The following is a 27,790-nucleotide window of genomic DNA, read 5'->3' on the forward strand; positions in this document are numbered from 1 at the left end:
TTCCCCAGAATTCTCCCATTGGACTCAGCCATCAGAATAAAGGATGCAACCAAAAATGTTGACTTATGTCTAACTGCTTTAACAGTATTTTCAGTGCACTATTCACAGTCAAATTAAGTTGAGATGCAGAAATGGCATCTGTCCACACAAACCTCTCAAGCTCTTCTTCGAACTGGCCAACGTTACATTTCAGATTAGTGTTTTTTCTTATTTGGATACTGGAAAATCCCACTCAGGTGAGTAGCCTTGTTTTCAAGATGGATGTAGCCAGGATGTTGGACAATATTTTTGACAACACATAAAGCAAGTCTCTTGGAAGGCTTTCTTTCATCTACACTATATTAGGTAGGTAGTTACTTTTTAAGTTAAAAAATTTCCCCTCGGGGATTAATAAAGTAACTACCTACCTACCTACCTATTAATAATATCAGGAACGTTCTGCCTTGGTGTGACACGAACAAGTTTATTCACACTTTTGTTACTTCCACGCAAGACTGCTGTAATTCCTTGTTATCAGGATAACCCAATAAAAAGCCTGTAGTTGATAGAAACTGCTGCAGTGGGAGCAACGACGGTGCCCCTCTCCTGTGGACCCAGCAGAGACACCCTCTCTAAATTTAAGATCAGGCTTAAAACTTTCCGTTTTGACAAAGCTTATAGTTAGAGCTCACTCAGGTGATCCTGAACCATCCTGCAGTTCTGCTGCTGTAGGCCCAGGCTGCTGGGGGACATCCCATGATGCACTGAGCTCCTCTTCTCTCTTTTTCAGCCTCCATTAATTTATATAATATAATTAAGCTGAAAAAGTTGACAACACATGGAGCATTTTTAATTGCTGCACTGGTAGTGAAGTGAAAGACTTCTTCAACCCCTGCAGCAGTGTAAGAAGTTCAACCTCTCCAAGCACCGTTTACATGTAAGATAAGTCAAGTTAGCACTACTTCTGTATGTGTGTGCACATGTATGTTTGTGTGTTTTGAATATTCCTTAGGGGACTTTAGGCATGAATTTATGGCTGCTTAAATATAACCTGACCTGCCCACTCAGGTCACACCACTGCCTCCACCTTCTTGCCCCAATGTGGGTCACATTATGCTGTAATTTTATAAAACAGATGAACCACAGGGCTTAGTAGACACATTCGGTCTCTGGCTGCAAGCAGGCTGCTCCTCTCTCACTCAGGTACGACTTCTTAACTTTCTTTACTGCCTTGTCTTCTTGTGTGATATTTTGTTAATTTTATACTGCATCAAATCAGCAGTGTGCAAAGTCGATGTTAATTTATGCCTTTTGTGATCAGTTTTGTGCCCCAAAAAAAAAATCACTATATTGCTGAATTCCTGATACACTTTTTTTTTATAGGATTATTTGCATGAGCAATAATTTTTTCTTTTGATAGATATTAATATGTCAACTTGATATCTGGCTTGACGTGTTGTTTCAGTGAAATCAGTTGGAGCGATAGAGTGGTATAGGTCAGGGGTGTGCACAAAGAATTTGGATTGAGGTTATGGGAGTAGATGGGGCTATGAAGAGGTAGACGGGGTATATAGAAGAGCATAGAAGGTTTATAGAGGGTTAAACAAAGGTTGTAGGGTAAGGAGACTTATAGGGGTTTCACAGAGGTGTATAGCGGGTCTAAAGTGGAGTATAAAAGATTTAAAGATGGGTACAGTAAAGTAAAGGGGGTGTGAAAAGGGGTACAGCGTGTTTAGATGGGTTTATTAGGGAGTGTAGAAGGTTACGGTGGTTTTAAGAGATGTGCAAAGAGTTTACAGAGGGATGCCGAAAGATTGTAGCAGAGTATGAAGGGTACAGATCGGGTACTTACTATTGGATCTACATAAGGAAGTAGAGGTTAAAAGAGAGGCCAATAGAAAGACAAACAGCGGTGCTGCGACATAAACCATTTAATTTTCCCCATTCAGTTCAGTTCTCCTTTTAAAAGTTGGGCAGATGTTATGTTGCAGCAGATTTTGCTCCCTAAAAGTCATAATCATGATTGAAATTGATTTCAGTCCATGTTTCTGTGACGGTTTAAAAGCTTATTTTGTGCTGCTCGCTCATGTTCATGTTCATCAAGAGTGGACGGGAAATTGTTAGATGGTCAAAAGTATCAGGCGGATGGGTGCAAAGGACTCTAAAATATACAACTAAAATATACATGACATGGTTGGAAATTGAATGTTCCAAATTAAACGAGTCATCAACAAACTATCGGACCAAATAAACTGCTGTCATTGGCACAGCATCTGACAACTCACGAATGAATGAGACATGCCTTTGTGTTTCAGTTAATACACTACATTCAATTATCCCTTGCATAGTTTTATTAACTCATTTTGGGGAGAAGCACACTGTCTGGCATGCCATCTGAGAGCCAACTTCCAGTTCACGTGGGCAGCTTCAGATTCTTTATGTCAGTGCAGTGATAATCATCTCAGCTGTCCTTTCTGGTAATTTAGGCAAAACATTAGGCGATTAATGTGCATGACTCTCCCCTGTGATGACCTTTACTTCTAGACAGCAGTAATTTTTTTTAGTGCTACATATTAAATCAATATTTTACCCTCTAAAGATGCTCTAATAGTTCTAAAAATCCTTGAAACTTTTAATGGGTTGTAATCAAAACATTTTTCTTTTATTGTACTTTGTTGTCCGGATGAATCTCCAGATGAATTAACTTTTTCGGGGAATCTAGCGCTGCCAAGCTAATTTAGATCTCCTTTTAAAGTTCGATTTAGGCTCTTTTTTGGAGCTAGTAAACCAGATTTGAAAGTCACATCATGTCAATTACTGAATTGGAATTTACCCTTCAGTGTGACCTGTCTTGGGAGCGATTTGTGATCTTACTCTGCCTGATTTGTTGGCAGTAATATTCAATTAAGTCCCCACAAATACCAGAAAGGCAACACGCGTTACTATTTTTATGGAGGCCTGATGTAAGTTATTATTCATTTATAAATTTAACATGTGATCCCGATACTTAGTTCATTTTTTTTTTAGGAAAAACTCAGCTCTCCAATTACAGTTTCCACAGTTTTGGAGGTGATTGATTTTGTGTGTATTTTTATGACACTGTTTTTGAGCATCTCTTTATATTTTTTCTTGCAGAGTGAAGGGATCGGCGAGGAGATTTAAGTCAACATGGCAGAGCGCTACGACTGCGTGGAGTGTGTGGAGTCCCTGTACGGGCAGAAGTACATCCAGAAGGAGGAAAATCCGTACTGCATCAAGTGCTACGATGCGCTTTTCTCCAAGAAATGTGAAGTGTGCCAGATGCTGATTGGGTGCACCAGCAAGGTTATAGACCCATGCTTTTATTTCCAACATGAAGGCTTATTAAAAAAATCCATCTCAAGTTTAATATACTTATTCTTTGATATTATTAAAAGAAATGACTGACAGAAGATTTTAGGCTACTTGTTATTTTTATCCCGTGCTGTTGATATGTATACAATTGATTTCCATGAAGTTTGATGTAAATATTCCTGTTCCCATCTGGATGAATTGTAATATCTTTTCAAGATGTTGCTACAAAAGAGTTCAGTCACAGGATTTCTATATTGTAATTTTCTTTGTTTTTGTCTGTCTTTGTCTGTCTTTGTCTGTGCAGGATCTGTCGTACAAGGAGCGCCACTGGCACAGCGAGTGCTTCCTCTGCAGCCAATGCAACCGCTCTCTGGTCGATCGGCCCTTTGCCGCCAAGGATGACCTACTGATGTGCACCGAGTGCTACAGCAACGAGTACTCTGCCAAGTGCCATGTGTGTCTGAAGACCATCATGCCAGGTGAGGAAACTGTGAGGTTATTGTGCCTTTTCTCTTCTTTTCTGTTAACTTGGTTGTTATGCTATTACACTATTACACTATTTTTGTGAGTTCAATCAGGTTAGAGGTCATGTGAATAGCCCCAATATGTATTTATCTGTTATGACATTAAATGAGTGATATCACAATTGCTTTAGTAAATTGGAGATTATCACAAAAAAAACGACACACAAATGGTTTACTCACGTACAAGTTAAATTAAAAAGTGACATTTGTCAGCCACTCTCACACACTCCCACTCCTACTCACTCCACCCACCAGGCTCTAAAAAGATGGAGCATAAGGGCAACAGTTGGCACGAGAATTGCTTCACCTGCAACCGTTGCCAGCAGCCCATTGGCACCAGGAGCTTCGTCCTGAAGGACGCCAACAACTACTGCCTGCCCTGCTATGAGAAACAGTTTGCTCTGCAGTGCGTCCAATGCAAGAAGGTAAAACAGCTGAACAAAATCAATAATTCTCTGCAAATGCAACAGATTTTGTTTGTGGAGATGATAACAAGATCAATATTCTGTTTGAGAGGCATTTAAGAGCCAAGTTAACCAAACTGGGCAGCCTTGAATTCGACAGTGTTCATAAATCCTTTTTAATGCTTCACTAAATTCTACAAAACAGGATCAAAGTGGGTAAATTGTGTTTTGCTAAGTCTGTTTCTCCAACCTGAACTATCTGAAGTAACTGCAGTTGAGTTTTAACGTCTGCTTTCTAATTCTTGGGAAGTTTTACTATTCGAAAGTTACACATTTCCGTGGTTAATATTTTGATGGCATTTTTCTCAGTGGATAGAGTTTTTGGCATCAAAGAATAGCTTTGGAAAAAGCCACTAAGTAGACCGAGGCCTTGAGCTGAGAAATTGTCTTTTTGTCCAAGTTGATTTTTTTTCTTTCTTCCTTTCAGCCCATCACAACTGGAGGGGTGAACTACCGTGATCAGCCCTGGCATAAGGAGTGCTTTGTTTGCATCGGGTGCAAGCAGCAGCTGGCCGGCCAACGGTTCACCTCTCGGGACGACTTTGCCTACTGCCTTGACTGCTTCTGCAATCTGTTTGCCAAGAAATGTGCTTACTGCACTACCACAATCAGCGGTAAGGATTTACCTGTGCTCGAGTCAGAAGTACTGCTCTTGAAAACTTTATTTTATCCATTTAATAAGTGTCAGGTGGGATGTTTGGCTTGTTTTACATATTTCAGATATTTAATAGACACCGTTGGACTGGCAATTTGTTGTGATTTAATTCTTACATGTCATGATGTTTAAGACAAACCATTAAGTCACTAAATTTAGCAATGGCTTTAGGATCTGTCTCGTCCAAATTTCCAACTCCTGAGGCAATACATGTCGAGTTTAACCCAGTTACAAATATTTGAATTGCTGCCAATATCTTGGATTCATTCAAAACTTCAATGCCGTTCAAAGTGATTTTCAGGCCAGTGTCACTCTCTTTAAACCGTGACATAATTCAAAAGACAGTGAGGATAGAGCTCTTTTTACACAAATGCTGACTAAAATAAGTTTAAAACATTGTACATACCATGACTTTTTATCTAGGGCCAGATAAAGTTTGAAGTTTAGATGTAAAAAACAAATAAATACGTCTGCTATAACCCTAATTAATTCATACTTTTGATTACAGGACCCTCTTTAATAGCTAAAACATTTAATGTGATAATTTTTTGTCATCTAATATTAAATAAAACACTTGCAGCACTGTAACATGAATTTTAAGCAGATGTAAACTACAAATAGATAGAAAATAATCCCAGTATATACATCAACTGTGACATAGGTTGAACCTCCCCCAGATCATATGCTTCCCTCTGCATCCTGTGTGGATCCAATCACCGTCAATTACAGGGTTATTGCATTACAGAGATCATGGGACTCCTCTCTGATATATTTATCTCAGGTCTTGGGGGAAGCAAGTATATCTCGTTTGAGCAGCGCCAGTGGCACAACGACTGCTTCAACTGCAAAAAGTGCTGCGTGTCTCTGGTCGGCCGAGGTTTCCTGACGTGCAAAGACGACATCCTCTGCCCCGACTGCGGCAAAGACTTCTGAATGATCTCCAGCGCCGGAAAAGAGTCTTTCCAAGTTGGCTCTGACTCAGGCAGCATGGCAGCGTTCTCTTAACCTGACCTGTTTTGCAATATTTGTTTCATTTCTCAGTTTCTTACACATTAGCCTGTTTTCTGAATGCCCTGATTATTCTATGTTTTGTTTGAATGAGCTAAATGTGCATTTAAACCATCATTCAACAATGCGGTTTTTCTGATTTGCTGAAGAAATATTCCCAACAACAGAGCATACGTTTTTTTCTGCCAGATTTCATGCTTTCATATCAAGAATCCTACAAACAAAATAGATTGTTTCTGTAATTTTAGAATAAAAGTCTGTGTGGCATCAACATAACCATTTGTGATAGATATTTTAGAGCATTTAAGAGCATGCAACATCCATTTGATGGTTGACACTATGAAGCAATTATTTCTACTAACACAGTTTGTTGTAATCACATAATTTGTTGTTTAATCAAATCTAAATTTGAACAATAAAGATGATTTGACTTGATGGATGCTACATTGCCTCAGTGATTTGATTTGTTTTGGAAAAAATACCATACTAATTTTGATTCAGGAAAAATACAGAAAAAAATGTGCATTTAAACCATCAGGTAAAATAATCACAAAAATGTACTTAAAAAGTGTCATTGGTAAAATTACTCAATACAGTTAATCTTACCTCAGATAACTATCACTCTTGCATTGATGTATAAGCATCATTTTACTTTAATAGCTCATTTTAAATGTTTTATTTTTAAGCTGCCTGCAACTGATGACAATTTTCATCATGGAATAATCTTTTACAATATTTTCTGAATGTGTCGAGCACAAAATCATTCCGTTTACTGTGATTTAAAATCGAAAAATCCTTTTTTTTTTTTTTTTTTTTTTTTGGGGGGGGGAGAAAAACGGTGTCCAAAGATCGTCTCTTTCTGTTGCAACAGCATCAACTTTAGAAGGAAGCGTCACTCGGATACATTTCGCGTTCTACTGTCCGGCTTCTGTTGCGAATGACCGCGCGGTTCACGGAAACGTGGCAGCGTCGGGCTCTGTTAAACATTCCCATCTTTGGTGAGCATACCGGAAGTCAGCTGCACGCGCCGCAGGAAGTGTCCGTGTCCCAGCCCTGCCTGCAGAATAAGAAGCTAACGGCGGTTTATTACAACAAACCTACTCGAGTGTCACGGGAAAGTAAAAGACACCGATAATGTAAGAATCTGCGTTTTATTGTCTGCCTGTAGTATTGTTCGCTGTTTACCTAAAAAGCTGAATAAGGTCAGCGTTGCAAAGCTGCTGCGGCAACTAGCTCGGCGGCTAACTAAATTAGCAGGGCTTTGTTAGCCACATTGCTAAGCGAAATTATTCCGCCGTAAACACAAGAAGAAGAAGTCTGCAGCGGGTTGACCGACATGCACTGACTCAAATCCGTGCAACTGTGGGCAACCGCACCTCGGTTTATGACTGGAGCGCGAAAGGCCGCGCTGTTTTATGTGCAGTCATTCAAGGCCAAATCCCATTGGAGGGGGGGGAGGAGGGGGGAGATTGTCCATTTAATACGGCGTTGCGATAGAAATGCATTTTTAGGCTCCTTTTAAAATATTCTGTGCAAGTGGTGCTTTGAGATTTCAGGTGTACTGATTTTTTATAAAGAAGCACATGTGAATGCCAGGCTTGTATACCGCGTGCATCCTGAGTTGTAACCCTTCATAATGCATTGGAAATGTTCTGCTGTCATCAGATTGTCTTTTGTCCTCAGCTGAAATGAGTGCTGCAGTGCCCAACCATCGAAGGACCAAGCCCGGTGGTAAGACTCATTTAATCATTTAAACTTCAGGGAATATTTGCATGCATTTCTCAAACAAATTCCCCTTCATATTTTCTGGCTTCGTGACCAAAACATTTGGACCTCTCAAAGGCTGCAAAAAAAAAATGACCCATCATCTGTGGAAGTGATACTGTTCAGCTGGAGTGTGCATTTCCTTTCAAATAGAGCCACACAGCAAAGCAGAGCTGATTCTCAGTTTCATTGCAGGCATAAAGCCTGGAGCTGGAAACAGCAGCGCGACCGGACCGTCCTCCCAGATCCCAGGGCTCTGCCAGAGCGCCGAGGAAAACACTCCAGCGGAGAGGGTCAGCGGACGGCGAGTCGGGATATTTGATACCGACTCGGACTATGTCAAGCTTGCTAAGGGGGGGGGACACAAAGGTAGAGGATACTCTTAACTTTAAATGTGCTGGTTTAGAGCTGTCTTTTTTATTTTTTATTTTACTGGGCCTGTCAGAATCTCTGAATGCACTGATATGTGTACAAAAGTGTTTAAAAGTGCTCCTCTCAGATTGTTAGTTATCGTAGGTATTTCAACATGATCAGAATTCTTACCTGATATATTATTGATTTGCAGAGTAGTGTCTTACATTTTGTTTACAGTTCTGCTGCCGGGATTCACATGTTTGATGAGGAAATGTCACAAATGTCTTTCACCTCTCCGAGTAGAGACTTTCAAACGGTTCACGTCATTCCATTTCATGAATAAAAACACATCCCTGCTGTTTTATTGAATGTTGACAACATCTGGCTCAAAGTCTTTGGGACGCAAATGTGGAACATGTTGCCCACAGGTCCACAACATGAAAGAGAGGATACGGTTCCAAAAATGTTTTCTATGCATTTTGGGGGGAAAACACCTCTTTATTATACCTGTTTATTGAAACTGCAACGCATGTTGAGCTCCATATGAAGGTTTTATGCTAATCGACGTGCATGGATTCTCTCTAAAATGAGCTCATTTGATATGAAATGTCTGTAAATGTTAGTTGTATGCCTTGTTTTATGGGTTGTAGCTCATTATTTCTCACACTTTTTTAATAATTGCTAAACTGTCACTCCTGTCTCTTATTGGGAAACACAATGCCAGACTTCATTGGAAAAACATCCAATGTAAGACTGACGTTGCACTCCTTGTTTAACGTGATTTGCTGTCTGTCATCAATGCTTTTGGTCTCATGGGGAGTTTGTCACACCTGCCATCTGCTGAGCTATAAAAAAAAAATTTTGACTTTCTTTTCTTGGTTTGACTCTCCTGCTCCTTTCTAACTGAAAAAAGCAACAGCAGAGTACTTTTCTTTTGAGAATTTCATAGAACAGTTTCTCATTATGTTCCACACAGATAAGGATTTGTTTTTCTTTCACTGCTGTGGTACCAATGCAGGAGAATAGTGGGGAGTTAGGAAGCAGCAGCACAGACGAGGAACATTATGAATTCTCAATTAGGCTGCCTGAAAGACAAATTACTACACTCAGCTTGTAGTTGAGTAATTGTTTGGCCTCAGCGCTGAATAGGCTGCAAGTTAAATGCCACATTGTGCTTTTTAAAGGTGTGATTCAATGCTTCATGATTGCTGGCAGGGCTTTTGCTTCATTCTGGGTATTGTGTCTCTTGCAGGGCTGTTGAGTCATGATGTTGACTCTTGTGACGACCAACCGATGACACCCTACAGCCCGCCAGGAAACTGGTTTGAAGATGATGAGGCAAACGGGTACGAATACTGTTCACGCACTCAAACGATAAGTCAAACATGCTGAAGATGCATCGCTGCATGTTGAGATGAAGAGTGTGTATATATGCGTGTGTGTGAGTGATTCAAAACTCTGAATTTCCTCTGATGTCCGTTTGCTTGCACATACTTGCCTTACATTTAACTGCCTGGAGTCTATTTTGAATTATTGATTGTTTCTGAAGAAAAACGTGTTGTATGGAATCAGTGCAGAGAAGGTTAAGAGGCTGAAAACTATGATTGTTCAACAAAATGAAGCTAATTGAAACAGAAATCTGTTCGGGGTGTGACATTAAAGACGGCGTACTTTTTAAGCAGTTTATCACTCGGTTGCATTTTCCAGACAAAACCTTTTTAAATGCTCGTCGATTATTCCGACCGCCAGACGAAGCGTGAACAAACCGTCCGGGCTCCCCAGAGTGAGAGGAGTGGTGAGCAGTGATTTCACATAGCATGTCACCGTGGTTTTGTGCTTACAGCGGCAGCAAAGCGATGTCTCCCGACAGCCAGATGAAGGCGGGCCGGCAGCCTCTGGCTGCACCGTTTGGCACTGATAACGGTTCGCCCTGGGAAAGAGAGACTGATAGTTTTGGTAAAGATAAGGTGAATGGACCAAACTAGTCACCCCCAATACTGACGCCATGCCGACGCCTTCCATCTTTTATTAATTTTTGCCATCACCTCTCCCTTTTTTTTTTTCTCCTCGTTTCGCTCCATCGTCGCTCATCGTTTGAATTTCAGTTAGAAATCATTTTGGTTTAACTTTCTGCCGGTGCTTTGGCTGCCTGATCATTCTGTGGAAATATTGAGAGAAAAAACTTCAGGTGGGTACATAGAGGTGCTTCGAAAGGACTGTGATGCAAACATACTCCAACACAGTGTTTTACAAGACAATAGATGGACATTGATATATTTCATATTTATTTTAAGAGGTTAATGTTCTCTAAAATGGAGCAGTAAAAAAAGAGATCATTTTTATATATTTTGAAATCGCATCTAAAAATTGTACTTTAGTATAGTTTAAGCTATTTGCTGAGGAGGTATTTAGAGAAGCTAGATGCTAGATTAAAACTTGTCATTTGTAAAAGAATATTTTTAGAAAGGTTTGGTCGAATGAATGAATGTAAATATAAATTTTCTCCTGTTATTTGGATTTGAGCCAGTTTATTCACGCCTGTTTCTGCAATCATTTTACATTGCATGACTAATTCCATCTGTAGTTCTCCTCCCTCATTTCATCCTTTGCCCTGCTTCCAGCTCATATTAGCATGTTAACATTGAATTACTGCTGTTATTCAGTTGCATATAAGTTATATCCATATTTATTTGTCTTTATTTGTTAAATAATGCTGCTGATACATTCAGCTTGTAACTGTCTCTGATGGCTGCACAGATAACCATAAGTCTGGCTTATTTTTCCTGCAGATGTCTCCTGATGGTGCTGCCAATGACATGGAGAGTCTCTCCTTAACCAACAAGTACAAGAGAACGTAAACACAACAAAACATATATATATATATATATATATATAAACTAAACTCCTTTCATTTACATTTACATTTACATTTATATTTATCTGTTGGTTGTTTATGTCCCTAGAGTTAAAAGATAAATTCACACTGACATAAACGCCTCAGATTAGCTCTCAGTATAACTGCTGCCTCCTGCCGCCTCCTCAGGTGTTACGAAAAGAAGGCTCCTCCGGTCAGCATGTCCAAGCTGCTGAGTCATGGCTATGTGGAGGACAAGAAGAAGTCTCCCAAAGATGACGATGCCTCAAGTAAGTTAAACAGCAGGGTGCGCGCCCATGTTGTCTGAAAGATTCATTTAGAGAAACCTAAACAACTTTTGGTGAATATAATGTCACATACATTTAAAATAGACCACGTAAAGACAAAAAAAAGGGCTGAAATATCCTATAAAAGCAAACATGTACGCTTTCCTAAAATTCTGCATAGGGCATAGTCTAATAGGACTGCAACTAACAACTATTTTGAATTACTTAGTCCAGAAAAAGCCCTGAGCCCAAGATGTGGTGTCCTACGTGCATGTTTTAACCCACCATCACTTCAAAACACAAAGACTTTCACTTCTGCAGTCATATAATTCAATTCAATTCAATTCAACTTTATTTATAAAGCGCCAAATCACAACATAGGTTATTTCAGGGCACTTAACACATTAAGGTCCTTACAGCAAGACTTTACAATATTATACAGAGAAACCCAACAATTCAACAATTCCCACATAAGCAAGGAGGGGAAAAAAAACCCTCCTCTTTAAGGGAGAAAAACCTCCAGTAGAGGAAAGGAAAAACTCCCTCTTAACAGGAAGAAACCTCCAACAGAACCAGGCTCAGGGGTGGGCGGCCATCTGCCTCGACCGGTTGGGGTGAGAAGAGAGCAGAGAGAGAACAGGACAGCATAGAGATAGAAGAGAAGAACTGTTGGTGGAGACGACAAGCGCAGGGCAGAGACATGCAGCTCCATGACGGGACATCTGCAAAAGAAAGAAGAGAAACTACGCGAGCGAGGGAACTGAATGGAGACAACAGACAATAAGAAAAAGCTATGGGAGAGAAAAGGATGGTGAGATATGAGTCAGTTAAAGAGTATATATATATATATATAATATAAGACAAAGAAAACGCAGAAAATCCTTTTTACCTGAAAAGCTGGAACCAGAGAGTATTTGAAACGATTAGTTTCTTAATAAACAAAATAATACATTTTTGTTTTTGCTTTCCCATGTGTGATGTTCATTTTGTTTTCCAGGTGTGACTTCAGAACAAACCAGCACCATCGCGACCGAGGACGTGGACGATCTGGAGTAATGTGCGCACGGGGTCACGGCGCCACAAATCCACGACCACGACCACGCCGCTCCGCCCCCTCTCGGTTTCACTCGCATTTATTGTACATCCACTGACTGTTAGGTTTTGTACTCATGTTTATGCAAAGGTACTGTCCTCTCTATTTATTTGCTTTAATTTGTAAAGAAATGACACGGGTTTTGTTTTTGAATAGACGTGTTGGTGCTCGCAGTATTTTTTATTTCAGTATTGTCGTTTCTCGATTTGAAGGACAAGTTGTGTGCAGGGCTGGAAACTAACCAACCGCTGCTGCTGGTTGATTCACAACTATTTCATCATTTTTCTGGTTTGATTTTTGAACCTGAAGCGAGGGACAGCCTCACCTGCTGAATCTTTCATTCCCCTGCGTTTGGCCGGTGGCCTCTGTTAGTTTCCCTCCCTGGTTGTATGAAGATCGAGTTAGTGACGTTTTAAAGTGTTTGTGCTAATGACTCGTGGTTCCAGTGACGTGAAATATTATTCGTTTTGACCAAGGGCTCCTGCTGTCTTAAGGGATGCTCGAGGTTTGTGTGTTTTGGGCTGCGGGGGTGCATACGATCATTCGTTTAGACAGCAACCCTGCAGCTGTGACCACATGTTCAAATGAAAACTGATGGCCACAACCGCTGCGATTTGTCTGGTTAAAACGGGCCAAAATGAACTTTAGCTTGCTGCTCTGCAAAAGGTTGCCCTTCTCTACAATTACCCCCACTACTAAATCCAAGAAACGAACATGCAGTCATGTTGCACCAATTTTAGTCTGCAAGTTGCTTTTTTAGTTAAAAAAAACAAAAAAACAATATCGGATGAAACGAAATAAACTCGTAAATTAGCTCAAGCAAGTGGCTTATTTTCTATTCAACAGTGCCAAGTGTCGGTATGTCAGATGTTTGCTTGTTATCAATCTAAATTGGTTTATTCTGCATGTTAAAGTCCTTCGCTTCACAGCAATTGCATTCTCCTTCATCATAAAAACCCAAATCTCATGCAGCAACTGATAAAACATTGGGGGCGACTTTGGGAAAATAGCTTTCTTCTGCAGACCGACAAGCTGAAAGTCAATTCCAGCGTAATTCCCTTTGAAGATTAAAGCAGACGAGTTTTTAAAATACAAAAGTGAGTTCTGGACATGCCAACCAAGCAGTTTTTCCCTGCTCTTGCAGTGTTTTGACTTTTTAGACATCAGTAGGAAAATTTAGTATTAGTGCACAAGCCCCGTCACACCGAGCCCTCCATCTCATGTCGTGTGCTTATTGACATGATTGGAGTTTAGTCTGTTCACAGGAGAGAAATGGTTACCGCTGCAGCATTATAAACAGTGTTTCAGGTCATACCCTCTGCTTTCCTGTCTTCATATTGCCTAAAAACATTAAAATACTGTACTAAAATGGTCTTTAAAAGTCTGATATTTACTTGTGAAACACGTTGACACCCTGTTTTCACTCATAAATGTATTGTTGTCGAGGTGAAATTGCCTTTTCTTTTGGACATAATTCCTCAAATTCAATGCAGAAGGTTTTCAGGAGGACCTGCAGAAATGGGTTTATAAGCAGGATGAAATGATCAGAGGTGGAGGAGACAGGTTTAATGTTGGAGCTCCTCCTCCCGTTGCAGCATTAGTTTGTCATCTCAAAAAAAGAGAGTAATGAATCTCTGTCATTTGATGGACAGTTCAGCCTTGAGTCATTCAATAGTTTCAATTTTCAAGCCGTTAACTGTGACAGCAAAATCCTAATCCCCACGGGCACGTTTGTCGGGGGAAGAAATTGCTCTAAAAATGAAAAGGATAGCGGTGATGTGTTTGTCCCGTCACAAATTCAACCGCTGCATCACCTGCGTCTCACTAATGCTGCAGCAGTAACTCCTTCAAAGAGAATTTACTTTAAAACTCTAACAAGATGTGTCATGCTCAACACGGCTGACGGTTAGAAGTTTATTTAATAATATGTTTAAGCAATGATGCATCGTTTATCTTTATGTGGTAGAAAAAGGTGTCATGTGTTCGAAAAACGGACTTTATTTTGCAGTAAATTAAATGGCGGAAGTATCATCTTTTGATATTGTTTGCTTCGATGAATGGGTTTATTTTTAAGAGCTGGTAGATATTCAGGTAAAATATTCACAATGGTATTTAGTCTTGTTTTCCTCCTCCGCTCCGTTTGAGTTGTCCGGTTTACAATAGTGGGAACCTTTAGTGGCTTAACTTTGCAAACGTAACTTTGCCCCGACATCATGTCACTTGTGTCGCTTTTTAACTGCAAGTGGTTTCCGGTCAATATTTTGCAAATGTTACGAGAGGAGACTGAAGAATGCAGCTGTTAAATAGAAGATCCCCTCAAGTGTTTTGTAGTGAGAGAAAAAAACCACCTGACACCACTCGATGTAAGACCCTGCTTATCATGATGACTGCACACTCACTCTTATTGTCATTTAATTAAATGGGCATGTGCATGTACCTGTGTACTTTGTTTTCTTTAACAAATGTCAGAAAAAAACATGGTTCAAGATGTGTTTGTTGTTGTGACTGTTTACATGAAATAGTTTGACTCAGACAAAATGAATTTATTCTTTTCCCTTTTAGGAATAATTTTGGATGCTTCTTTCGCTGAATCAAAGGGACACTGACAAACAGGTGCATTTAATACACCTTCATTTTTTTTTAAACTTATCAAGTAAATCATGAAAGTCCTGATTATTTTTTACCAAAATTTGGACTTATTATCTTCATTGTTGGAATGACTTTGACTTATTTTATTCCCACAGTGTCCCGCTGAGAGGAATAGTGTCAAGAATGAAAAGAACCTATATTTATATTTTACACACAAAATGCAAAAGGAGCTTTAAAAGATTAGAGCGAATACGTAAAATCAGTCAATACATTGAAAAAGAGGAGTACAAATATTTATCTTGGGAAAACTGTTTTCTCTTAACATGACATAACATAATATGCCTTCTCTAATTTGACTCGATGTATTTTTTTTTTTAAAAGATGTTAAGATAATCTTGACACAGATTGAAGTCCATACTTCATATACTTGTACTATTACATTTTCCTTTGGAGTCACTCAACGACCAATCAGGCCTTCAGCGGTTTGTGTAAGGGAAAACACACACGCACACAAATGCAAACACACTTAGCCTAAGCACACACACACACACACACGCGCATGCACACACACACACGCACACGCATGCACACACTGGCCGCTGCAGGCTGCATCCTTCCTCTCCAGTGCTGTTTGCACGGCTTCCACAGCTGCAACGGGGACGCATGCAGCGATGTGCATCGGCGGCCGATCGATTCTCGTATCGGAAAATAATCCTTAGCCGCATGGTGACGTCACGCCGCTGATCGGTAATAGTGGCTGGGCGGGTTGGTGGGTGGGTGGCTGGGTGCCGCGCGGACGCCAGGGGTAGATGGGTGCATTGAAATCCAACACCGGAGAAAAAAATAGGAGGAAGGAGGAAAAAAAATATTGCACGAGGAGCGTGAGGACGTGCACGGGACTGTTTGTTTGTTTGTTTATTCGTGACGTCTGCGCGTGGGAAATGTAGCTGTCACGGCCGCCTGCAGGAGTAGGATGGATGCGTAACAGGACGGATCGAGCCAGCTGTGGCCTGCTTCTAACAGCAACATCTGGCCGGTGAGTCGCGTTGACAGCCGCTTGCCAGGCGGGCTGGAGTGCGGGCGGGCAGCTCTGCGTGTGTGAACCAGGCACGGAGACAAGAGAGGCGGGCTCGGTTGGTTTGAGTGCAGCCGCGCTCCCCGGTCTCCGGTCCGGTGAGTCGGTGTGACCTCGTCCTTGGCTGCTGGATGGGGGTTGAGTGATTGATGTGCGCGTCTGACACAGGCTGCGTGTAACATATGATGAAGGCTCCTCTTTGGGCTCTGATATGGAAGAAAATCATGAACGTGACATGCTGTCAAATGCCTCCTGTGCAGAGTGCATGCACACCTGCAGATAATGCATAACCTTTAAGGCAAAACTATTGCAACTGTAGTACGTGGAGAAATATGCAACTGCATGTGTCATTGAGGGGTTAAATCCCCACTTGATAACCTCATTAGACAGGAAATGAAAGACATATATAGAAGGAAAAGCAATATTTTATTAAACCCCATGAATCCTTCTAGACTGATACTGGAGGTGCATAAAAATCACAATCACACTGTGAGGGAGTGATATCATAAGGTCACTACAAATTCACACAGAGCCCCCGCAGGGATGTTGGAGAGGTTTAAAAAGCAGGATAGCTCAGAGCGTGAATCCCTGCAGGATTATTATAAAGGTAAAACACAATGTGGTCCCTGTAAACTCACACTCACAGGCCCCCAGGGGGAAGTGACTGATTTTCTGTTCACTGAGCCTCCTCCTTGTTCACATCCTAACCGGCTTGTCATCCTCCTGCAGGGTCAGAGAGGGCGCCTCAGCAGCCAGCCGGCTCTGGACTATAGCGAGGAGGAGGTGGAGGAGATGGAGGAGGGCGACGCAGAGGGGGAAGGGCCCATGGCGGTCAGAGAGGGGCCGAGTGGTCACTGCCTCCCGTCGGACTCCGGCGGCACCACCACCACCAACCTCCTGGCTTCTGTCAAAGAGCAGGTAAGAGGCAGAAGATGCTGCAGTCACACCCTTGCATGTGTGCGTGCGCTTCATTTTCCCACCTTTTCTCAACAGCATTCACTCGAGTCCACTCACTTTGTCTTCACGCTGCTGGTTCTGATGTTCACACTTGACAATCTTCCTGCTTTTTTCTTGAGCTCGAGCTGTTCTTCTGTTTCGTGATCTTATCTGATCCAGGATAAAGCCCATGTGTCACACTGGTTTAGAAGAGATCCACTGCACACAAACACGTTGCAACTCAATATTAATCTGTATGTCTCTTTGAGATTGTTTTTCTTCTCTTTGTGGTTTTTTAGAGTCTCTTTGAGATCATTTTGCGTCCCTTTGTGGTTGTTTTGTTTCTCTTTATGGTCATTTAGCATCGCTCTGAGGTTGTTTTGCACCTCTTTGTTGTAGTTTGTTGTAGTCCCTTTAGGTCTTCTTTTTTGTTTCTCTGTGGTCATTTTGGCTTTCTTTGAGATAGTTTTCCATCATTTTGAGGTCATTTTGCTTTTCTCTCGGGTTGTTTTGAATCTCTTTGAGGTCGCTTTGCGTCTCTTGTCATTTTGTGTCCGTTTTTGGCAATTATGCATTGCTTTGGGATTGTTTTTTGCATCTTTAAGATCGTTTTGCATCCTTTTGAAGACAGACTACTCTTTACAGTCAATTTTCATCTTTTTCAGGTCATTTTGCATCTCCTTGAGATGATTTTGGAGGCCAGTCAAATCTCATGCGGGGCACGCCACCCCTGGCCTCTCCTCTGGCCCCGCCCTTGCTCGCAGGATAAATGAAGCCCGTGATTCACCCAAATTTACTGAGCAAATCCAGAGGATTATCTCCAGATGAGACTGAAATGTAATGGGTCTTCACGCTGAGCCTCATGAATTTGCACCCAAAATTCTATTAAAACTCTCATTAAGAATTCCCACTATCAGGCTGCCATAAATTCTTTTCCCCGAGAAGGAGGGGAAAAGCGTGAAAACAAAAGAAAACACTGATGAATCCATATTTTTGAAAGGCTTATTCCCCCAGTATAAAATTAAACAGATGACTTATGGACATGGCAGATTTGCTCATGGATTAAGAGTAATGACAACTTCTGTAGTTATTACAAATCACGAGGTCACCAGGTGGTATTTTTGCTGTGTAAAAATGCGAACTGACAGCCGTGTTATGAAAGTCTGTTTTTGTACCTTTTTCCTTTGCTTGTTTTTCACACATTTCAGTTACAGTTTTGCTTTGTGTCATTTCCCCTTATATTCCTCTACAGTATTCAACTTTTCATTCCCTTTTTCTGTCCTGTCATCTTTTCTTTCGCTGCCCAGCCAATGTGACGAAAGTTTTGACACTTATCTTTGGTTAAGGGATGAAAAATTTAATTAGCATCTCTGAAACACTGACAAATTTTCATTTAAGCGTTGAATGTGGATGTGAACTGACCTTTGTGTTTCTTCTTTTTGCAGTTGACACTCACTGAAAACATCAAATGTGTAGGAAATGACAACAGAGAGACACATGTGAAAGCTGCCTCCGTCTGTCTACCGTCCCGGCTGTTATTTCTGTGCTCATTTCTATCCCGTCATCATGGGAGTCTGTCTGTTCCCCTGCTCTTAATTATGCCTGGACAGTGGCCATGTTCTCAACTTAGTCCCGGGCTGTGCAGCTCTCAATCAGGCACACTGCTATTTAAAGGCTTATGATGTCCAAGAAAAGAGAATCAGCTCCTACTTTTAATCAGCACTTTCTATGGAGCTCCAGATTGCGCCCAAATCTCAGCTGATGTGAAGTTAAGGAAAAGGCGGCCTTGATGTCGCTTTGGTTTTCGTTGAACGCAGCGGGAGCAGCCTTGTCGCCCCTCGATCATACTTAGTGCCTCAAAAGCTCCGCTTGCGTCCGGAAGCTCATTAATTTATCACAGGAGAATCCACGACTGTGCAGCGTTTTCCTGCACATGCATGGTGTTGCAGTGTAGAGTTTGCATGTGATGGAGTTATTTCTTGTTGCTTTAGTTTTTACAGTTGCTTTCTGTAATGCATGCATGATTGAAACAGTAAAAGTTGGAATGGAAATAGTTCATTTCGGCCAATTTAACTCTGCTTCGCAGGTTGAATTTGATCGTGATGTTAACAGAAAATGTTCTCTGTTAAATGTAAAAGAACAATGGACAGATGTGACCTCCCTAAAGAGACAAACTGCTCAAATGTCGACATCTTTCCTGACTTCAGGAGCAGAGGTGAAACTGTGTAGTTATTGCACTGCACAACTTGTTACCCGGCGTAATTGTGGGCATATGACTGCAGGTACCGGTGAGACGATGAAATGTGATCCAATAATGGTGGTGTGAGGAAATGATCCGTGTCCAGAGGAGTTAAGTCAAGGGCACCTGGACTTTGTCAGTTCTACTGACTGGTGGGGAGTCCCGGGTATTTAATCTGTGAGAGTTGTTGAGGTCACATGTAGGTCGTGCGAGACTTGTTTGTCAAGGTGTGAACTAGCAGCTTATGATCTTGTGAGGAAGCTCTCACACACATGTGAAAAGTTGAAATGGCAGTGATAATTTCTTCCTCCAGCAGTCCTGTCCTGATTCACTGTTGGTTCCTTTGCATGCCGTTTACTGTAACTGAAATTCCCTGATTCGATTTCAAATTGAACTTTTGCACCAACAACCTGATGTGTGCAACCTCTCAACCTGCAAGGTCTTCGTCGCAAGCACTGGAGTGGATGCTGTGCTGTTTTGTCCTTAACTAAGCAGTAAATCTGACTCTACACCCCGCCCACCGACGGTGGAAACCTGACTGCACTGTGGTCGTATTTCAGTTCAAGGAACTTTTGCATCAACCTAATTTTTTAGAGCTAGAAGCTATGTCCACTTTTATATACGGTCTGAAAACAGACCTTCCACTATCAGGATTGCAGGTTAGAGAATGTTCACATGAGTGACAGTGACAAATAGCCCGGTTTGTCTTTTGGTGATGAGGTCTTGTTGGAAGAGGTGAACCAACCAGCCTTCCTGATCCCTCTGATTAGAGGGTGCATGTGGATCCCAGGATGGCAAGAAATGGCTGATGAACAGCTATCAGAGTAGAAAAATAGGCGCTACAACATACAGCATGGCTGCAGTCTCAGCTTGGGAGTTGCAAGAGAGCAAACATTTCATCGTGTTGCTTGTCTCAGATTGTTGAACAGGCTGCGACCAGAAAATATAATCAACTTGCTTTACTTTCCTCTGTGTTTGAATGCAGGCGGCAGCGCTGCTGAAGCGGCAAATCTACCGCCTGCAGTTCCTCTGCAGAAATGTCAAATTAGACGTGCTAAATGGAGCACATCAGTTATTGCCTTCCATTGTGTTCAGGCCCTGATGCTTTTCCACTTTACTCTCATTTAGCCCATTAAAAGTAGGAGAGTGATCGACGCAAGCAAGGAAACACCACAGCTGAAACCGTTGCAACTCGGAAACCTAAAGCCGACGTAGTGTCGGTGCACAGTTTAATTTTGTCACTTCTCGAGCAAACATGCTGAGATTGATCAGATGTTGAGACAACAGCCTGCAGCAAAGTTGCTCCGAAATGAAAGCTGAGACGTCTGTAGCTGCTATCTGCATCCTTCAGTGAAATCAAGAATGAAACACTTCCCTGATATCAGATCAGAGCTGCTCACAGAGCTGTCATAACACACATTTTTACCACGCCGGAGATTTTGTGCTTGTTTGGGTTGACATTGAAACTGACCTCCAACTGCAGCTGAGCGTTTGTACTCAGGAGCTTTGACCAGCAATCATTTTTACCCCCAAAAAACTGGTTTAACGTGCATTTAGACTCAGTAAAATAGAAATCAGAGAAATCAGTCTCATATACTATATCTGTCAACAGTCTGGCTTTATTGCCAAACATAGAAACTGTTCCTTTATGTAGAAGAGTCGAGGAAATGCACCGAAATCAGCACAAAAGTCTCAATTTGACATAATCAACATTAATGGCAGCTGCACGGCTCCTGATCAGGAGGTCAGTAAACAGTGAGTCAGTTTTAACGAGTCTGGGACACCAACAATGAGTTTCACTGTTTCTACTGGTTCCTGTTTGCTTGTTTGTGGACAACAGCAGACTGTTGCTGTGCAGGGCAGCTCCCAGGTGTAAACGCAGGGTTGACGCATGGAGCTGCTGAAACAGAACATGCATGCTCAGCAAAACCATCTAAGGATATAGGGGGAGGGAGAAAGCTCAATAAAATAACAACAACTGGGCCACGTCAGCGCTCTGCACACTTGGATTGATTTCCACGATTAGAGCCAAAAAAGACCACACTGGTCATCAAAGCAAATTTACTGCACAGACGCTCTCGATGTGGATGATTGACGGCACCGTGTGGCCACTTTTTCCTGCAAAAGGTTTGGCTTGTATGAGCTACAGTGTTTGGGTTAAACCGACTCTGACAATCCAGTTATGTCACCGCCCGGCGTCCCTCTTCCCCTGACCATGTCCGAGCCACAGAACTGTTGCTGTTTGACATCTGCCTGAATTTGAATGCATGCTCTCTGTCAGGTTTGGGGAAAGGGAGAGCTTATGATGGCCTGTTGTCGCAGCCTGCCGTGTTGACTTGGGATCACGGGCGCCTGAGGTTGCACGGTTAGCGGTCTGCAACAGAGTCACTGTGGTGGAAGGGGAAGCTGATTTCTCTTGATCCACAGTGTGGAAATCAAAGAGCAACATCCACCCTCGGATACCGCTCCAGATCTCATCAGTCTGTGATGCTCTGTGCATTTCCAGGAGTTATTTACTCTCTCAGTGAACCCAATCTGCCCCCACCTGCCTCATCGACTTACTGATTTGTCACTACCCTCAGAGAACAAGCACAACTTGTTGCTCTCTATCAAAGGTGGCCATTTGTGTGTACAAAGAGACTGGAAGTGTTTTAATCTATCTATGGGTTGCATGTGTAGGTGGAGAGAGCAAGAGAGATGGAAACACAAAAGTGGTATGCATAGCATTCTGGGCTATTGAGGGTACTGTGGGTGTAGCAGCTGGTATATCCCTGCTTCTCCTCTGATTATTGCTCCCTGTGTGATGATCGGTGCAAAATGTCCCCTCTGCAAAGAAGTGGACGACGCAGTTAATGTTGTTGGCTGAAGAATTCCCCGGCATCGGACATGACTCATGACGTCACTGACTGTACGAATATCCAGGTGTTTGTGAGAAAAAGGTTTCTCTGAGCAGCAAAAAAGATGTTAGGCTGTCTTTATTTTTATTTTTTGAGCAAAGTCTTGAAGGGTGAATTCTCCCTTTAAGATGGCAAGTTAGAGCAGGAGCAGCAACGTGTCGCAGCAGCAGAACTAGGCCGAACATTTCACGCGTATCACAGATGCGCTCTGGATAAACCAAACTGCCGGGCTATGATTAGGCACGGCAAGAAGGAATAAGACGCGGAGGTCTGCGGTTGGTGTCACTCGAAAAAGAGAGAGAAAAACACTTTGTGACGGCGCACAATAAACCGTGGCGAATCGTCCGGTAGCCCCCAGCTGGTGCGAGACATCGCCTGGCACGGCTTTGCATCGGCCTGGCAGGATGTTTCCAGACATGGCGGGGTGACGAGGCGCAGGGCACCGACGTGGTTCTGTTTGCCCCTCGAGGCGTGCCGAAACGCGGCGTGGCTGAAACAAGGAGGGCTGTGTGCTGCTGTCCTGTCTCCGTGCTGCTCTGGAGATGATGCAGAGGAGTCAGCAGTGACGTTTAAGCAGCACGTTGTTTCAGTGGCACACTGTGGTGTCCCTGAGACTTGTGAACGTGTCAATATTACATCCAACACTTTTACTTTTTTCATCTTTTGAGGTCTGCCCACATCAAATGCTTCTGGAACGTTTCCTGTTTTATGCATCTTATTCTCCACCATGTTGAGTTGTTATCTCACTACTAGTCTTGTTTCTTCCATTTATAAACCCCTCCATGGTCATCTAACTCTACATTTGCATCTTCCTTCATGTGATTGCATGTTAATGTTCTCCTTGTTGCTCACCAACCTTCCATTTCATCTCCTGGGATTGAACCACACAACAGTTTGAACCCAAAGTTTAAAAGTGTGCGACCTTCATCAGAGCAACAATCAAGCCGTTTTTTGGCGATTATCTCTTCTGTAGAGATCCAGAGAAGCTATTGTGATATTTTTAGTTTCTCCATTTGCCAAATTTCCTGTGTCACTCACCTCAAAGCACCGAGGAAGCCTGAAGGTAGTAACATAACTCTTAAAAGAGTTACAAACTGTTCTGCATGGCTTTTATAAGTCTGAACTCAAACTGGACCAAAAGTATTTTCATAATTGCACAAATCATTATTGATTTAACATTTAGCAATAGTCTGGAGCCACTAACTCTGAGCCATATCAGACCTCTAAGTGGACAAACAACTCTCCAATTAGCTTCGAATCTAATGCTGCAGAAAAATCAACATTTATTAACAGTGTAGTATTAGCTGTGTGTATCCGGCGTCCTCATGGGCATTGTTGAAGTTTCATGCAGTCTGAGCCGAGGCTTCGACAGTGCCTTGTTTGTGAGTGTCTGCTGGTTGAATTAATGCCTTTTAAAAGAGTTGGCATGCAGACTTCTTCCGTCTGTGGTGGGTGAGACACAAGCAAAGGAGCAACACGACGAGGCCATTAACTAAATTACTGTACGCCATCTGACTAAAGAGACCGTCAAGGCTCCGTGCATCACATGGTCGGAGCTGACCCAAATACAAAAGAGCTTTTAGAGAGAGACGTAAACAGATGAAATGCTGCCCGCGTGGATTTAAGTGTCTTTTGTTATTTTTGAGGGATTATGATTCAAAGGACTTAAACCCAACTGTAGGAATAGAGAGTGAGATAAATGGACTTGTTGTTAAGTTAAATAGTGACAGAGCCACCTGCTGAAGTTAACTAGTTTATGAGCAGATGGCACAATCTCAGGCTCTGACTCATGTGGAATTCATCTGATTGGAAGCGAGCAAGCTGCTTTCAGGTCACATTTAAATCTTATGGTTGATTCGTTATTATATTTATAATGCTTTATCTACAGTCATTTAGCATCAATATAATGTGTCAGGTATGCAGAGAGACACCTAAACCAAACTACATACTTTAAATTTCAAATATAAGAATTTGTTTTAATGAAAATCTTTATTAAAAAATACAAGAAAGAACACATCTTGCATATAGATTCTGTGTTTTCCCTTGTAATCCCTCAGAGTATTCAAAGCAGAGTGCCTTTTCAGCATTTATTTAAGCTCTAAAATGCACCTCTCTATCTTTCATACAATTTGCTGATCAGGCTTGAAAATGATCTTTTTGTTTACATTTTTAAAATGTCAGGGGGACTCTGTGGACAGCTCGACATAAAAACGTGGCAGGACGCCACTCCAGCGCACGCATCCTTTGCCAAACCACTCAACTCTGGCATTAAGTCCAAGAATCTCCCTGAATTTTTGACATGCTACGGCTTCCCCTCGTTAGGCGTAACTAGATCTAATGATCTGTAGCTTACGGACTGTGCTGTCCTTCTTCTTCCTCTTCTTATGTTTTGGTGCACCGTCGAGGTTTTGGAGTCACTCTGGGATCTCAAGGTCCAGTCCTTCCTCTCCCTAGAGTTGAGCTGAATCGCAGGAGAAGGGACGACTTCAGAGGTCACCCTCTTCCTGTCTGGGAAGGAGATCTCTGAGATACTTTTGCTGCCAGTTGATATTTTAAAGAAGGACCTTTTAAGCACAAGTTTTTTTCTTCATGACTCAGAAGGTGCCCTCAGGGCTGCTGATACAGTTGTGCATAATATTAGTAAAGAGTCTTTCTCAGTCAGTGGAGGCTTGATGTGCGTTATGCCAGATCCTCAGACACCGACTGCAGGTTCTGTGGACTTGGGGTCACACCAGAAGTGATGGTGGATGCTTTGTCTCCTGAGGTTGGCTGCAGGGTGGATGTCCAGTTGAGGAGTGGTGATCCTCTGAGCGGGATCCAGCTGTAGCATCTGCTTGAGCAGCTGCACAAAGTTCTCCACATCAGGTTTGCTGACAGGTAGCTGACCCTGAGTTTGTGTTATATTCCGAATAATCCCATATTCACAGCCTCCAGATAAAAAGTGAAGTCTAGGAACCACACATCTATGGCTTTATCACAGGGAGACCCGACGTGTCTCTGGAGCTCTGCACCACATGGACTGACTGTATGAGCTGTGCTCTTCAGTTGTATCTTGAATGGTCCAGCAGATTAATATGAGTGGTCCTTCTGCCCTTGAGGACTTTCGGAGCTGTAGCCACCTGATTAAAGTCATCCAGATCTCTGTGTGAAACCTAAAAACTGGAGACGAAGCAGCAGAACTTTCACATGTCCCGAATCACTTCACAGCCAGGTTTCCAGGGAAGGTGTGTGTGTTTCCAGCCGGGCTGTTTTATATTTAGTCATTATTTGCAGACAGGTAATTCTCCAGTGGAGCTCCATGATGACACCAGCTGTGGTTCCTTGAAGATTTATGAAGCAGCTGGGAAGAATCTGTATTATGTAACACAGTAAAAATGAGAGAGCGCTAAAACGACCAGCCAAACATCTGCTCCACTTTATACCCTTGAGCAAGGCATTGGAACCCTACCAGCTCTTTGAGATGCTGATAAGTAGGGCATATTTTAGTGTTGTGATGTTTGGGTTGTCTAAATTGCCAACAGTACGCTCTGATGGACAGATTCCATGGATATTTTGAGATGGAACTCATTGTTTCTGTGCTTAATCACATTTTTCCAAACGCACAAACCACTAATAACAATTAAAAGACTTGTTTTAAATGCTCCGTAGTCATGAAGAAAATGAGTTTTGAAGGAAAAACTGGAGGGCGTGTTACCCAGGCAGACGAGCAGCCTTTGATTCCCATTAAACATACAGTGCACATTCATGCAAAAACATTTTATCAGTGAGACTGTACCCAGAATAATCCAAATACGAGAAGGAGGTCACGTCTGCTTCCACCTCCTGTAGTAAATTGTTGCCTTGAAATCTATATTTTATCATTCGGTGCTCCTCGCTGCTTTCCACTAAAAGTTTCAAAAAGAGTGTAATGACATTATCTGAACCAAACGCTGTTAGAAGGTCCTGGACACAGTTTTAGTGTTTAAAATCTTGAATCCCCTTTAACAGTCTCTGAGCGCGCTCACAGACGGTGAGAAATCAGTCAAGTCATGCAGACTGAATACAAAATGGGTTTTACATTTAATTCTAACTGGCATCAAATAGGTCTTAAAGAAGCGGCTTAAACTGCCGTGTCACGGTGGATGTGAGGTTATAATCGTTGCTGTTAATGTCTTGCCGTAGGAGCTCCAGTTTGAGCGGCTGACTCGGGAGCTGGAGGAGGAGCGGCAGATTGTGGCAAGCCAGCTGGAGAGGTGCATGCTGGGAGCCGAGTCACCAGGGGGAGACAGTAGCAGGTAGATTTGACAGCATGATGCCCCACTCTGTGTTTTATTTTTACTTTCTATTGTAGGTTGCTGAGACCCTTGCAGAGTTTTGGTATCTTTTTAATGCATTCAGCCGTAAGTATCCCTGGAGAGAAATAATACAAATGAGTAATAAAAACGTCCCTGCATCAGATTGTTATGAGAGTTTGGATGGTGGTGACCCAAAATCACCGAGCAAAAGTGAAAAGAAAAGATTAAATCAGGGTGTTTATTAGCTGCAAACATCAGCCTGTCCTGCTAATCTCCTGCAGCAGTAGCCTGTTGTTTTTGAAACCTACTTTTAACATATATATGAAGTTCAGACCAATTCCACCGAGAGTTTTTGAGTTACCTTCCTAATTTAAAATAATCTTGTAATCTTGTACCTTCATCTGAGATGAATTACATTTTTTCTGTCTTCATAACAAAACAACTTTTAAAACGCACCCCACACATAATTACTGTTGTTATGAAATGGATTACAGTTGGTTGTAAATCACGCACGGTTGCCGAGCACTCTGTCAAACCCTGTAATGGTGATATTTGTCTTCATGAGGAATGATGCTCGGCTAGTTGACAGTCACATTGTGACACTGTCACAGCCAACGTACATCACTCTGAACACAAACAGAGAAATCCACAAAACCACTGAATTGAGGACATTAGCTGCATGAAGGGGAACATTAAATCTCCAAACCTGGACCCTCAGATGTTCCTGAAATTTGTCAAGATTAGATATCCCAATATCATAACAGTTAATGACCTAAATACAGCTTTGACTTTGGTCATAATCGTGCAGATAATCATAGGTATCTGTCCACATAACAGTGGTTCTGCTGTTCCTGTCTGCAGAAATGATTTGTTTCTAGCTGCAGATGTTTTCTCAGCCCAGATGAAACACAGCACGGTTATATAACATGTGGAATCCCCAGCTGGGGTCAACTGACTTTCACTGAAATTATCAATATGAAAAGTAAATCGAACTCGCGTAGTCTTGTCAGATGCTTAATTCTCTTGAATTTCCTCATAGATTGAATGTGTTTAAATGCTTCCCTATATATATATTCATACTTACATTTTAAAAACTCTTCCTTCCTTTCTCTTCATGGTCTGATTGAGTGTAAAGCATTCGCCAGTGATTTGATTTATGTCTCTCCCTGCTCTCTCGTCTCCTCCATTTCCTCCTGTCCTTTGCTGCCGAAGCTCCTCTGAGAAGTCGTTTGCATGGAGATCTGCAGGTACGATGTCTTATTTTTGACCTTTAACGTTTTATTTCAATGAGCGATTCAAAAAGTATTATTATAAAGTGTTTATGTGGTGAAATAGCTTCAGTAATGTTCAGCAGAGAGTTTTATTTTCGTGCCTCCCGTGTTTTTTTTTAAGGTGGTACACACTATAGCTTCAAATAAGATGAAATCCATGAGAGCCATTATAGCCTCCACAGGGCTGAAAATTG

At 41.9% G+C, this 27,790-nt stretch overlaps 3 protein-coding genes across 6 annotated transcripts in view; all 3 read left to right on the forward strand.

Moving 5' to 3' along the window:
• Nucleotides 1-3,147: 3,147 nt before the first annotated feature.
• On the forward strand, nt 3,148-5,834 carry LOC138207007 (four and a half LIM domains protein 2-like). The gene is made up of 5 exons (XM_069163980.1): nt 3,148-3,303; nt 3,617-3,791; nt 4,092-4,261; nt 4,728-4,822; nt 5,737-5,834. Exons 1-5 carry the CDS (start codon nt 3,148-3,150, stop codon nt 5,765-5,767), a joined length of 627 nt encoding a protein of 208 aa, XP_069020081.1. The 3' UTR covers nt 5,768-5,834.
• Nucleotides 5,835-6,971: 1,137 nt separating this feature from the next.
• On the forward strand, nt 6,972-14,751 carry cunh7orf57 (chromosome unknown C7orf57 homolog). 2 transcript variants are annotated; one of them, XM_069164109.1, is made up of 8 exons: nt 6,972-7,099; nt 7,647-7,694; nt 7,923-8,096; nt 9,334-9,427; nt 9,925-10,048; nt 10,871-10,935; nt 11,125-11,225; nt 12,220-14,751. In XM_069164109.1, exons 2-8 carry the CDS (start codon nt 7,652-7,654, stop codon nt 12,276-12,278), a joined length of 660 nt encoding a protein of 219 aa, XP_069020210.1. In that variant the 5' UTR covers nt 6,972-7,099; nt 7,647-7,651; the 3' UTR covers nt 12,279-14,751. The 2 variants fall into 2 exon arrangements, with proteins under 2 accessions (XP_069020210.1, XP_069020211.1); XM_069164110.1 differs by having other exon boundaries at nt 6,973-7,099; nt 10,871-10,923.
• Nucleotides 14,752-14,828: 77 nt separating this feature from the next.
• The window catches only part of LOC138207088 (plakophilin-4-like), a 35,125-nt gene continuing 22,163 nt past the window's right edge, over nt 14,829-27,790 (forward strand). For 2 of the 3 annotated variants that reach the window (XM_069164106.1, XM_069164108.1), the window contains exons 1-5: nt 14,829-14,928; nt 15,060-15,940; nt 16,709-16,897; nt 26,213-26,325; nt 27,538-27,572. In XM_069164106.1, the coding sequence (XP_069020207.1) occupies nt 16,772-16,897; nt 26,213-26,325; nt 27,538-27,572 (274 nt within the window). In that variant the 5' untranslated portion in view covers nt 14,829-14,928; nt 15,060-15,940; nt 16,709-16,771. Of the gene's footprint in view, nt 14,929-15,059; nt 16,078-16,708; nt 16,898-26,212; nt 26,326-27,537; nt 27,573-27,790 lie in introns of all 3 variants that reach the window. The other variant, XM_069164107.1, reaches the window with a different exon arrangement.

The sequence above is a fragment of the Embiotoca jacksoni genome, unplaced genomic scaffold (genome assembly GCF_022577435.1).
Source record: "Embiotoca jacksoni isolate LCO1_2020_lvr unplaced genomic scaffold, fEmbJac1.0.p SCAF_30, whole genome shotgun sequence".
In the NCBI taxonomy this organism is placed as follows: domain Eukaryota; kingdom Metazoa; phylum Chordata; class Actinopteri; family Embiotocidae; genus Embiotoca; species Embiotoca jacksoni.